Here is a 14221-nt window from a genome sequence, read left to right as displayed (position 1 = left end):
GCCATCTTAACAATGTGTGGGGGGAGAAAGGATGGTAGATTGGATTTGGGACTAAAGCAAAGGGAATATAGTTCCTCCAGGGACTAGAAGGGTGGGATGTTTGGCCCAGGAAGGTGGGTGAAAGATACAGAGTTATATCTGAGCTCCCTCCAGTAAGAGAAGTGGGATGTTTGGCCATTTTCAACCCTACTCCAACTTGGTGGATGGCATGGAAGTGCACCAGGGGCCCTACTCTCAGTGGGAGCCTGGGTGCCCTTGGAATCCCCTCCACACAGTGTTAGAGCAGCATCTGCTCCAAGCCCACAGATTCACACTTGCTCCGGGCTACGGTGGTCAAGGCCAAGCCTCCTAGAAAAATCTGGGAGAGTGTGAGGGGTAGGAGAAAAAGCTGAACGAGAGAGGGCTCAGCCTTGCAGAGTGGTAGCTCTGTCTTCTTTGCCTTCTTTGAGCGGTATTAGTAAAAGAAGGAACCATCCCATGCTTAATGAGATGGCTCAGGTAGGATGACAATTGTTTCAGAGAGAGTTAAGGAATGAGAAGGTAGAGCACATCCCTAAGCTTTGGCAGAAACACCTGAGGGAAGCCAGTCCCTCTTATCAACACCCCACGGTGGTCCATGGGCACTGGGAAAGAGGATTGAAGGGGTCAAGGGGGGAACCATATTTCTTATGTGAGGAGTGTGAGACCCAAATGGCCAACCCTCAATGCTGCCATCTCCTGAAGTAAGTGGAGATGAGCTCTGCCTGCTGCCAGGCCTGAGGGCTCTGAGGGAGACCGCCATCTGGCACCGGGAGAGGGATGCAGAAGCCAGTTGGCACCTTGGTCAGTGCCATGCGCCAGCTGGGCTCTGGGCAGGGCCTCCTGCCAACTGGCACCAAGGCAAGAGTTTCTTTGGCTTGGTCCAACTCTTGTGATGGACTTTGTAGTTCACCTTCCAGTTTCTTTCACTGGAGAAGTCCTGACACACGCACTGGGCACTGTGTGTTCCCAGGACAGCCTACTGATGGCGTTTCTCGAAAGAGGCTGGGCAGAGGAAGCTGGCTGTGTCCAGTCCCAAGGTCTGCACTGACCAACGTGGTCTCCAGCAACCCGTGTGGCTGTTAAACACTTGAAATGTAGCTAGTCTGAATTCAGGTGTGCTGTGAGTGTAGAAAGACACTGGATATCCAAGACTTAGAATAAAAAAAAACCCATAAAGTATGCCACTAATGTGGTGTATATTAATTACTATTAAAATGACAATATTGCCTGTGATGGTACATTATATTGGGTTAAATAAGATATATTCAAATAATTCCACCTGTTTCTTTTTTGGGAAGGGGATAAGGTGGCTGCCAGACAGTTTAAAATTACATAGGTGGCTCACCTTTGTGACCTGCCTCCTATTTCTGTCGGACAGCACTGCTCTAGACTGTGGTCTCGCCTCATTCTTCCTCCTGGGAACCCCGAAAAGGAGGCAGAGAAAGCAGCAGGAAGCCCAGCCCACAAGTGAGGAACCTGAGCCTCATTTACTCATCTCCGGCCCAGGAGGACTTATGGGGCCCGGTGCGGGCCAGGCGCTGGGAGTACAGGGAGAACAAAGCAGGTACGACCCAGTCTCGGAAAGGAAAACTGACCTGCCTGAGAGCAGACACCTGTGAGGGAGGAAGGCAGGACGAAAATCCAAAGCTCGGATGCCACATCCAAGGCCCTTTCCCCCAGGTTCCCGTGGTATCCGGAGGGCAGAAAGGTGACAAGTGTCAGAATCAAATCACAAACACTAATGAGAAAGTCAACCCCCCTCGCTTGACTTGCCTGTGACTCCTGTGTCTCTGCAGCGGGAAGAAGGCGCTGTGGGGCCTGCAGATCCTGGGACTGTTCCCACTCCGCCCCCTGAGAGCTTCCATTTCCTCAACTGTGAAAGGGACGGGTAATACTAATGCCCACCACGGGGCTGTTCTGAGGAGAAAGTGAGATCGCTCACGCGGTTTCTGGCACACTCACTAGAGTCCTTTGTCTCCCCTCTAAGAGGTCCCCCAAGGCTTCCACCAGTCCTGGTTCCTCTTTTAGGATTCAGGGTCAAGCTCACTGACATGAAAGAGACATCAAGCAGGGCCCGTGCATTAAGTTAGTGTAGAAGGGCCTCAGTTAACACCTTCATGGGCATCTAAAGAGATGTTTGCAAGCTGAGAACTGAAATGCCCTTGAAGTGTGAGTCTGGGCACAGTGGCCCCACCCCCAGGCTGAGTACCTCCGAGGCCCGCACGTCTGTGGCCGGGCCACCGCCCATTTGCCTGTAGTCCTCGTTCGCCAGCCTGGGCTCTTGAGGACGCCTGTGGTTTCCTCTGTGTCCCCAGCCCTGAGCACAGCACCTGACACATGGCTTGATCACTGCTGAATGAATGCTGCCTGTGGCAGAGGGAGAAGATGGTATCTTCCAACCCGCAAACGCAGCTGGCTATCGTGGGGACCCAGAGCAAGCTGGCTCGGTGCCTTACACGCCAGCGCCGCCTCACAGAGGGATGCCCGCCTGTCCGCGGCCTCGCCTGGCCTCACCAGTACGGTTGCTGCAAAAACATGCGGGGAGCTCAACTAACTCTGAATTTAAGATGAACATTTCTTATGTCTTAGCAACGTGTGCAATATTTGGGACATGCTTATACTAAAAGATCATTCTTCATCTTAAATTCAAATTTAACTGGGCATCCTCCCCCTTTTTTTTAAATCTGGTGACCCTAATCTCCAGCTTTAGTCGGTCTCTCAAAACCATGCATCACCAATTAGCCGCAGCACCAGGAATGAGGTGTGGGTGGGTTGGTGCTACGGATTACTACCTCCCCAACACCTAATTTACAGAGTGGAGGGTGGAAGTCAGAGGAGGAGGACAGAATTAGAATAAATCCTTCTAATCATTTGTGACATGATTAAGTCATGATTAAGCAAAATCAGGCCTCCTGAAGCCGTCCACGTCCTGGTCCTTGGAACCTGCGAATGGGTTAGCTTACTTGGCAAAAAGGACTTTGCAAATGCGATTAAATTAAGGATCTTGAAATAGGAGATTATCCTGGGTTCTGTGGGTGGGCCCGATTCACCGCACGGGGCCTTATGTCTGAAAGAGGGAAGAGGACAGGCAGGGGCAGAGAAAGAGGCACGGCCCTGGACGCAGGGGTGCGTGACGCAGCAAAGACTGCGCGATGGCAAAGACTCAACTGGCCAGCGCTGGCTTGAAGATGGAGGGGCACCCGAGCCAAGAAATGCGGGGGCCTCCTCGAGACGCAGGAAAGTGCAAGGAATTCTGACCTCCAGAACTGGAAGATGATAAAGCGTTGGTCTAAGCCTCCACGTTTGTGGTAATTTGCTACGGCAGCCCCAAGAAACTGATACATGGCGACAGCAAGAAGAGATCGCCACTTCTCTTCTGCCAGAGGTAACAATAACCACTTCAGAGACTCCTTCAGCAGACAGTTCACGGGACTAACATTATACGATGTGCATTCGCTCACACCGTTTCATTTTCTCCTGACAGCTCCGCAATAGCCTCGTATGTCATTTCTAGAAGTGGACCATTTGGGGTTCAGAGAGGTTGTGTCACTTGCTTAAGGCCACCCAGCGAGTGTCATTACTGCTATGTCACACGTGGTCTGGGCCAGGTGGGGCGCAGACTGTGAATTTCCGGGCTTCTCAACCACAAGCTCACCTGCGTTGGAAATACATTTGCCTACAGCCTGGCTTTTTTGCTGGGGAAAGAACTGACTCCATTTTTTTCCCTGATTATCCACAGCATTTTGATTCTTGGTCTGTTTCTGCTTGGGCTTCACTCTTCCAGAGGCCTCGAGACAAAAGAAGAAGAATCCCACATATCTGTGAGGCACTTTTCAGCTTATAAAGTGTCTCCACAGCCATCATTTGGTGGGCTTCACAACGGGTTAGGTAAAATGGGCAGATTCCTTCCCCTCGTTTTACAGAGAGGAAACCTGAAGTTTCAGTAAAGACAAAGATCTGCGTGCTTAGGCTCACATGGCTTGAAATGGGTTCCTCTGACAGCCATGCACTTACATAGAACCTGGGAGAAAGGGCTAAAGAGGGGGCAGATGCCGAGAGCGGGAGTAAGAGAGGGACCAGGATTTCTGGACTGGCACAGCCAGGAGTCCTTGGAGAGGAGGGAGGGAGGGGAAAGCGGCTTCCTCCTGGACATGAGTGGTGCCACTGACCAAAAGACCTCTGATGTGGATTAGGTAACACCCTTCAGTGGCTGCTGACATCGCCGGGCGCCCGATCACAATGTGATGAGCTGGGGAATATCCAGGCCTCCCTTTACAGTGTGGTCTGAGGGGCTTCCGGGGCCCTGACAGCAGGAAGGAAGACCTGAGAAGCCCCTTCTGCTGGGGCCGGGAATGCTGGGCTTCCCATGTCACTCTGAGTAGCTTTCATCAAGACTCTGCAACACAGCAGGTCCCCAAGACCACACGGAAGCTTGTTCCCTGAGCACCCCCTCACTCTCCTCCCCGCCCCCACCCACTCGGGGGGAGACCTGTAGGCCGGGGGGGGGGTGGTGCGTCAGCAGCTGAAGAGGGACGCTGCCTCTCTGGCCCACATCAGGGAATGCAAGGCAACACTGTAGAAAGAGTTTGGGTTTAGGAGTCAGACTGCACTTGGATTCTTGATCTGCCACTTAACTACCTGAGTGACCTCCAAGCAACCCTCCTCAACCCTAATCAAACATGATCCAAACCCAGCTCGAAGGGCAATTTTGGGAATTAAGTGACATCAAGTCCACCAAGTACCTTGCACAGTTCCTGACACACAGTAGGTGCTCAATTAATGAGAGTGACTTCACGAATATTTATTATCAATGCTCAGTTTCCGTGAGGTTTACTAAGCTGACCTGGTAAATTTATTAAATCTAGTTTCCAAGTGCAGCGGCAGAACTTTCTGCCATGAAGCAGCCCAGGCCGTGGCTGCTCCCGAGTCAGTGGTGAACTCGGTTAGAGGCAGCTCGAAAATGGGTCACTGCCTTCTCCCCGCAGGGAGCCTTGTTTGCTGCAAAGGTTCCATATGGGTTTTGTGATTTTTAAGCCAGGGGGGCAATCCCTCTTCCTGTGACTAAAAATGGAAACAAACTGCTAATTCATACCCTTGAAAAAATTGGCTGCAAAGCCCGCTTTATTGATAGAGCCATCGGACACAAACTTCATCCACATTCTGTTGGAGCTCGATTTCACATCTTCTGGCTTCTCGTAGCCACAAAAATGGCCAATTAGGGTGCTCTCTTCAGTGGGGCCGTCGCGGATTTCCAGGTAGTCGTATGCGCAGCTGTCATGCCTTTCGATCTAAAGAGAGAAACAAAGGCAACGTGGAAGATGACAGATAGTCTGGCTTTAAGGCTTTTGTTTTTTAATGTAAGAATTGAACTTAAATAACATTCTCAAAAATCTAACCAGAAGGCAGAAGGACCCAAGTGTGTCCTGGGCTCTGGAAGCTGTCCCTACTTATGGAAGCCCAGGGAGAACAAAACTGTGCAGACTAAGAGATGACACACGGGGAAGAACGGTTCTACACAACTTCCTGGGATCCCATCCTAGGCTTTCAGTTCCCCCTGGCAGCCATCAGAAAGGGGATGGATGCGATTTCAGAGTTTGCAAAGATTTTGATGCCCAATGTCCAGGTACAAGGCATCGTGAGCTTGCAATGGTCTCTTAGGTTCCGTTTGCAATCCACAAAATGGAAACCCATCTTTATGGAGCACAGAGTGTCCAGTAGACGTTGACATTCACTTCATCCTCAGGAAGAAAACCTGAGCAGTACTCACCTCAAAAGCTTGGAAGGTAAGCCCCACGTGAAACCCTTCCGAAACCGTAATCCTCCACACACATTCCTTGGAAGGTCTGTAGTCATCTGGGTAGTTGGGAGATTGAATCTGACCAGCATCTTTGTTAATGTCTCCCCCACACGTAGCTTTAGAAAGAGAGCCAGGAGAGGAGGAATGGGGTCCCTGGTCAGACCTTAGGAAGGAAATGAATGGCCACACTTATCACCACTAGGTGGCTCCACATGGCAACATTTTCATCTCCATCCAACCGAGACTGTGCCTCCAGAAAGGCACAAGTCATTTGTTTCCAACTCTGGATTTTTTCATATAAACAGAACAGCCAGGTAAGGCAGTGGTTCTCCACCTTTCCTGTGCATCACGATCACCTGGGGAATGTTTTGAGATGTGGAAGCAGGGGCCACATCCCTAGAAGTTCTGATGCCAGGGGGCCTGGCGGAGCTCCAAGTAGCAGCGATGTTTGAGTTCCCCAAGTGATTCTAAAGTAGAGGGTAGGGGACCGCTGGTACAGAGGGACGCACGCGTGCGCATGTGCGTGCACACACATACACACGTGCATACACGTGTTATGTGTTTTATAAAAACAAAACCTTGGCCTCTTCAAAATTACAATTTACCCAATATGTGGAACAAACTTTAGCAGAAATGCCCTGGGGTCAGCTGCCTAGTGCCCAGACCTATTTGTTTCCTCAACTCAACCACCAATGGTGGCCTTGGAGACCCTTTCAAGAACTGTGGTTGTACATAAACTGATATTGCCCACAGTCCTCTTTTCATCAGTGAAACAAACAGAGGCCCAGAGGGTTAGGTCCTTTGCTCGAGCTCACACAGCTATTTGGAGGCTGCTTTCATGCGCTCAGGGCTCTCTACGCCGGACAGGCCCCCAGCTGCACTGGAACGGAGTTCAGCAGAATGGTGACAGGTAAACGACACCTGTCCTGAAGGAGGCACAGCTGGCCTCTCCGCTTCCAGAGCGTGGAGGAAGGGGACCAGGGGGACGTCTCCGCCCAGCCCCTGTGGTGGCTGCCCTGACCCTCCTGGCTCTGGCAGCTGCCACACGAGCCTGGGTGCAAGAGGGCCAGTGGCTGCATGTGAAGGTCAGAGCACATCCGGAGCTCCCCAGGGGGCTTCTCTCCCATGAACAAACCTTCGTACACCGCGAAGAAACCCTTGCCCAAGATGCTGCTGCTGCTGCGGAACTCCACCCAGAGCCGGCTGTCCGTGGAGGTGAGGGGCTCCGGGACGTGATCACCGCAAAACCGACCTGGGAAGTGGAGAAGATGGGTGAGGCTGCCGGCAGACGGCAAGAAGCAGCTCATTACAGACAGACAGGGAGCGGCGTTCCCCGTGTGGCTCCGGGCGGGCGGTAACCTTAACTGCGGCGGTTCACCCTGCAGCGCAGGCCGGACACAGGACGGAAGGAAGCAATCACACCGCCTAGGTGTCTCCTCCAGGCCGACTTCAAGAGGGTTCCAGACGCCAGTCAATCAAGGTACCCGGAGTTTAGCTTGGGCGCCCCCTCCTCTGCCAAGTGGGTCTGGTACAGGTGCTGCAGGTGTGGCGGTAACAGTCTGAGACAGCCGTGAATGTTGCCTCCCTCGCTACCTCCTATTACATACATGCCCTTCTTTTGGGGGAAGCATGCCTTTGGGAAGACATTCTGCTTTCCTTGCCTCAGAAAAGGGATGCCAGAGAACATATGACACATACAAAAATCAAATCTTCTAGGCTTTTGAATTCCACAAGCCTAGTCACAATTACAAAGGTTTGGAAGAACACTCAATGAGTAAGCGCACATTTTTCCATTTTCACCCTTATAGTTTTAGAAAGATTGCTAGGACAGATGAGTGAGGGACCTAGGAAGAGAGAGGATTAGAGAGGGGACCATGGACCTTCTAGAAGGACCCCATACCTTTCCCACCCTGAGTTAAGACCCTTGATGGAAAAAGATGGTAGAGACCGCAAGTGAATTTAAGGATCTGGGAGGACACAAAAGCAAAAATGGACTACTCGACTTCATCAATTTAAAAAGCTTCTGCACAGCAAAAGAAAAAAATCAATAAAACTAAAAGGCAGCCTATGGAATGGGAGAAGATATTTGCAAATGACATATCTGATAAAGGGCTAGTACCCAAAATCTAAAAAGAACTTATCAAACTCAACACCCAAAAAACAAATAATCCAGAAATGGTCAGAAGACATGAACAGACATTTCTCCAAAGAAGACATACAAATAGCCAACAGATACATGAAAAAATGATCCACATCACTCATCATCAGGGAAATACAAATCAAAACCACAATGAGATACCACCTCACACCAGTTAGAATGGCTGAAGTTAACAAGTCAGGGAACAACAGATGTTGGCAGGGATGCCGAGAAAGGGGAACCGTCTTGCACTGTTGGTGGGAATGCAAGCTGGTGCACTCTGGAAAACAGTATGGAGGTTTCTCAAAAAGTTAATAATAGAACTACCCACAATCCAGCAATTGTGCTACTAGATATTTATCCAAAGGATACAAAAATAATGATTTGAAGGGGCACCTGCAACCCAATGTTTTTAGCAGCAATGTCCACAATAGCCAAACTATGGAAAGAGCCCATACGTCCACTGACAGAGGAATGGATAAAGAAGATGTGGTATATATGATGGAATATCACACAGCCATCAAAAAGAATGAAATCTTCCACTTGCAATGATGTGGAGGGAACTACAGGATATTATGCTAAGCAAAATAAGTCAGTCAGAGAAGACAAATACCATATGATTTCACTCACATGTGGAACTTAAGAAACAAAACAGATGAACATAGGGGAAGGGAAAGAAAAATAAAATAAGATAAAAACAGAGAGGGAGGCAAACCATAAGAGACTCTTAACTATAGGGAACAAGCTGAGGGGAGGTGGGTGAGGGTATGGGGGTAAATGGGTGATGGGCATTAAGAAGGGCACTTGTTGGGTGAGCACTGCGTGTTATATGCAACCGATGAATCACTAAATTCTACTCCTAAAACTAATAATATATGTTAACTAACTTGAATTTAAATAAAATCTTTAAAAAATAATAAAAACAAATAAAACCAGAAAGGATCTGGGAGAAGAACAGAACTGTGCCCCCCGTCCCTGCAGAGCCTGGAGGGGCAACATGACCTTACACCCCCATGCCCCACCTGGGGTCCGAATAAGTTCTGACCCAGTTCATCGACATAGTTCATCCAGACATTAGGCCGGAGACCGGCATGCAGATTTCTTCAGCCAAAGGGGGTATGGAGGGGACTTTCCCATAGTCCAGAGGATGTGGGGAGCCATAGGACATGACCCACTGAATGTCTTCTAAGGAGATGTGGACTTGGCACCGACCTGACCTGGCTTAGAGTTGAGAGAAGGAGGAGGCACAGCAGCCACTTAGGATTCTTTGCTCGGGCAGAGGGCTGGAGACCAGGTATGAGGACACCCAGCAAGGCCAGCGTGGATAGCAATATGGATGCCTCCCCTGCCACCATGCCTTGGCACAAAGTATATCCCTTATCGGACCCCCACCTTGAGGGAAGAAAACACAATCTGACTGAAGTTAACTTCACGCTACCTGACAGAAGGGGGCTCATAATTGCTGCTGAAATTCTGTTATTGAGAAAATACAAACAAATGTGTATTCCTCAGACACTTGGGTCCAAGTCTGAAATTTGGATCTTCTACAGAGGAAGAGGCGGAAGGCCACACCTTCCCAGTGTGTGGTAACCCCTGACCCCACAATTCCTAATGCTGTCTAAAGATGGCAGCTGCGGCAGGATAGGAATGGGGATGGGATGGGACATGAGCTGAGTTGTACTGATCAGTTCACAACACAGACCAGTCAAGGTCTATTTGGACTGGAAGTTATAGTTCTCTCAAGCACTGACTACATGAGTCACTCAAAAGTCCACTTAATATTGGGGAAACAGGGAGTGACTGTTAATGAGTATAGGTTTTCTTTTGGGGTGATGAAGATGCTCTAAAATTGATTATGGTGATGGTTGGCCGCACAACTCCGTGAACATACTAAAAATCATTGACTTGAATACTTTAAACGGTGAGTTGTATTATATGTGAATTATATCTCAATATTTTTTATGTCTGCTCAACAGATATTTAGTGGGCACTCCCTTATCCAACACTACTTGAAGTTATAATTCTCCTTTCCCTTCTGAGAAATGGGGGGAGTGAGGTTCGGAGAGGAATAAGGGCCACTGTGGACATGTCCTGATGGCCAACTGTGGATACATTCTTTGGGGAGACGTGGAGTAGAAGCTGCTGATTTCCTTCTGCTTCCTTCCGATTCTGGCCACCTGCAGCTTTTTGGATTTGGTGAGCTTAACATTAAGTGAGATGAACTGAAACTTCTGCCAGGAATTTGGCAAGGCACAATCCATCAGAAGCCTATAAATTTTCAGTAATGGTTACTCTGGCATGGCCAATTAGTGTCAATTAATTCTTGGCAAACAACACGTAAGCATGGGGAAGTACTGCTTACCAGTGAGGAGACAAGGCTGCTGAACAGCGGGTCAGCAACGTGGGATCACAAAAAGAATTCCTTCTTAGCCGAACCGAGTTTCAAGTCCAAATTTCTTGTAAAACCCCAGCTGTCACAGCCACTGGAGACTGTTGCCAAAAAATGGAGGGCCTTCCCATGCCTGCCTTGCTGCCTAAGGACCCAACTGGATGAGAAAAACCACCTACCGCGGGGCCACAGGACAACCCCGGTCTGCTCACAACTCTGGGGGAGGGAGGAATTCCTGCAAAGCCAGACTTGGTAGCATAAATTACAGATGATTTCTAAGTAACTTCTCTCCCCCAATTACCATGTAATTCTTACCTAAAACCCTCTACTTTGTCCCCTGTTTTCTCAACACTCTCATCTCCACCATAATGGTTCTAACAAAAGCCCTTTGTTAGTGAGCATGACACTGTCCTGAGCACCCTACATAGATTATCTGACTGCATCCTGCTACCCCTGGATTAGGAACTATTAGTAATCGAGGTTATGAGAACACCGAGGATTGAAGAATTTGGGTTGAGTTACCTTCACCTTGAGTTACACTCAAAGTTGTAAGTGAAGCAGGATTTGAACCATGGCAGTCTGGGATCTTGACCTTCATCAACAATGTCACCTCCTACTTCATCACCACGGCCACCACCATCAGAAGGAACTTCTCTGTTTAAGGTGTGATTCTGGACACGGTCCACTTTCAGACGAATAGACATGAAATGTGCTCTCTGGGAATGTACACATCGTTCCCAGACTGGATACGGACACTTAGGAATGAAGATCAAAGCCTCCAACCATACAGAGAGCTTGCGGCGATGCCAGCCTTGGCTGTTTGACTCCCGCTATCATTTCTGCTCATTTGGGAGATTGCCCCTGCCAAGGGAGCCCCAGTAGTGGGGCCACGCGACACTGATTGGCCAGCCTGGCCTTTCTGAACTTCCCTCCCCACTTCAGGGAAAGCGGGGAGAGGGGCTTTTGTGTGCATTGCGGTACAGAATGCTCAAAGACAGTTCTGCATACAAAAGTGCATTGTTCAAGTAATTCCTCCAGCAGAAATAAGGGAGGGGAATCCAATGAACACGACAGTATTTAAGATTACTGGTAAATTCTCTATGTGGCACCCCTTTCCTCCCCACTTCAGGCGTAGTCTCATGAGTGACCCCTAAAACTGAAAAACCAATTCGATACCTGTAACCAGTTGTGAACTATTCTCATTCTACTTACACTTCTCTTTAATCACTTTGTGAAGAAGTGGGTCCCGAACAGCCCCTTCCAAGAAAACAAACAGGCTGGGCAGAAACTGGACTAGAGAAAAGGTGGCAAATCCCTAAACTGAAGCGGGTTTCTGGCGTTGGAGGAGGAGCTTAATAAGGATATCAAGAAGAGGAAATGCAGATAAGGACACTACAAGTAGGCTCCACGGGGAGTCATAAAGGGTTCATTCATAAAAAGTTATGCGTCCATTATGCCTGGATTTTCACACACTGCCCTGGGAAAATATGCAATGCACAGTTTTTCAGAGCAAGATGCATACTTTCACAATCCGCCCTAATCCGCTCTCCCTCCTGCCAAAGGGGCATTGACCTGCCTCCTCCCAGCAGATTTCATGGCACTGACCCCTCCCAGGGACCAGCTCGGCCCACACAATGCACTTGTTCCAAACACAAAAGTGCACTAACAACTGCATTTGGAAACATCAGAGCAGGGCCAAATAGTTGGCAAAGGAGAATTCCCGCAAACGAAGAATGACGGTTACAGGCACTGGGCCATGCCTTGGCTGCGGCACACTCATCAGCACACACACACACACACACACACACACACACACACACTGCAAAAGTGTGTAAAATATGAGTCCCCCCCCCCAAAAAAAAACCACACAAAACCCACACAAAACAAACCATCACTGACAACAACATCTCATTGATGAAAGTATAGCCAGAGACACAGGATCTGCAGTGAGAAAATTCTTGTTTCAAGTTCAGGAAAAGGGAATCACTGGAAATGCCTCTGGCTGTGCCCACTCTCAGAAGTGTGTCTCGGCCCTCTCTGGGGAACTTCAGTTACCGAGAGCTTCCTTCCCCTGAGCCCTTTGAGTCGACCACATTCCTCGGGGGGCAGTTGGGGTTGCCAGATTTCACAAACAGAAATACAGGAAGGCCAGTTACATTTGAATTTCAGAAAAACAGTGAACCATGCATTTTATCTGACAGTCCTACCAGGATACCCTTCTCAGATGCAGCAGTCTCCACTCCCCACGACCAGGACATCTGAGTTCTGGTCTGATCTCAGCCACTGGCTGGCTATGTGGACAGAGCGAGTTGGTCCACTCTTGGAGACTGTGTTCTCCTGGTGACTTTAAGACCCCTGCCAGGTCGAGGGGTCCATGATTGCACGTTGTCATTGAAACTCCTCCCACACAGCCCCTTGTATTAGTTTAATTATAAAATACTACCTGAATGCCTTATAAAAGATGTAGAACAATCCAGAAGCATACAAACCAAACTACCCAGCTGCCCACCACCTCTGTGCTCCCTTTCTCAGCGGTAACCAGCTTCAGTTGTTTGATGAGCACCCTACGGTCCCCCTTCTACGTATATGGTGCTAAACGGGTACCCATGCACATACATTTACCAATAAGCAGGCTCATTCCCTGACCCGGCTCACGGGGATTCTGATTCGGTAGTCTCCCCGGGATCTGTATTTAGAGAAATCTTCCCGGCAGATGCTGATGTCCAGCCAGTCTCAGGAATGCAGCGCTCAGTCTGTCTGCCACACCCAACCAGTACTACCCCTAAAGCCATGCCTCCTTCTGGCTCCTAGCATGCACTGTGTCTGCCCACATGAGACAGGAAGCAGAAATCCAGGGCAGGCAGCCTCCACCTCGCCATCAGGTAACCAAACCCATTTGTCCTACAGCATACATGCTCCTGTCTGTGCTTGGCTTACTGACCAGGACGGCAAACTACCCCACTGATGATGGTGGTAAGCTGGTACCCCACTCACAGCCTGCTATGGCTGCTTTCCTGAGCGTGAGTGGACACAAATTCCTAGCCGTTTGTACCTCTAGGAATTTAAACTCATGGTCCTCTGGACAGAAGGGGCTTATGTGCTATTCCCAATGAAAGCTGACCTGGCTGAGACCCGTGGCCATACAGAGCTTAATATCTGCCAGGCCCCCTCAGGTTCAGCCAGACCCTCCATCCCTATCTCTTCTGACCTACCCGGAATCTGACTTGAAGTCAGGCTCGGTCTGGCCATGGAACCCCCCAGCTTAACTCTCTCCCTCTCCTGTTTCCATCTCTAGTCTGCTGTCCCGAGACGGCAGCTCACTCCCAGGCCGGCTAGTCACAGCATAACCGGTGTGGCTTTTCTGCCCATATGAGGATATGCCAGGGACAAAGATCTCACTGAGGACTTGGACTAGTGAAGCTGGAAGCCCAGACTACTACTGCTCTAAAAATGAGGACAATCCACTATCAGCCAAAACCCTTCCATCGGGCTCCTCGTAAATCTGCATTCCTCTCTGGCTCCACCATTGCTATTCCTGAGCCAAAGGAGTCCCTGTGTCCGTTCCCAGGACACCGTGCCATTGGTTCTCTATACATTCATCTTTTTGGGTCACCCACGGGAAATCACTCTTCTGGTGACCAATCCCGAATGAACTGACTTTTCTCCTTATGCCACCGGCCCAGTGCCTCTCACTGAAGGGTCCAAGCTGCCTTTTCACATATGAGTTCATGCACTGGGCATCTCCCAGAAAGGGTCCATGCTTATTGTAGAAAAATTAGAAAATATAGCTAAACCAAGAAAAACGGAATAAAAAAATTTTTAAGAGAGAGAGAGAGAGCATTTGGGGGGGGGGAGGTGCAGAGGGAGAAGGAGAATT

The 14221-nt window shown here is 49.4% G+C and overlaps 1 protein-coding gene across 1 annotated transcript in view; it reads right to left on the bottom strand.

The window, feature by feature from the left end:
* TLL2 (tolloid like 2) overlaps positions 1-14221 on the bottom strand; it is a 120497-nt gene that overhangs the window by 17233 nt on the left and 89043 nt on the right. The window contains exons 11-13 of the mRNA XM_026493767.4: positions 6954-7070; positions 5789-5934; positions 5114-5309 (exon numbers count right to left, since the gene is read on the bottom strand). Of these exons, the coding sequence (XP_026349552.1) occupies positions 5114-5309; positions 5789-5934; positions 6954-7070 (459 nt within the window). The remainder of the gene's footprint in view (positions 1-5113; positions 5310-5788; positions 5935-6953; positions 7071-14221) is intronic.

The sequence above is a fragment of the Ursus arctos genome, unplaced genomic scaffold, assembly GCF_023065955.2.
Source record: "Ursus arctos isolate Adak ecotype North America unplaced genomic scaffold, UrsArc2.0 scaffold_7, whole genome shotgun sequence".
In the NCBI taxonomy this organism is placed as follows: domain Eukaryota; kingdom Metazoa; phylum Chordata; class Mammalia; order Carnivora; family Ursidae; genus Ursus; species Ursus arctos.
The sequence above is the reverse complement of the archived record's forward strand: the minus strand, read 5'-3'. Positions and strand labels throughout refer to the sequence as shown.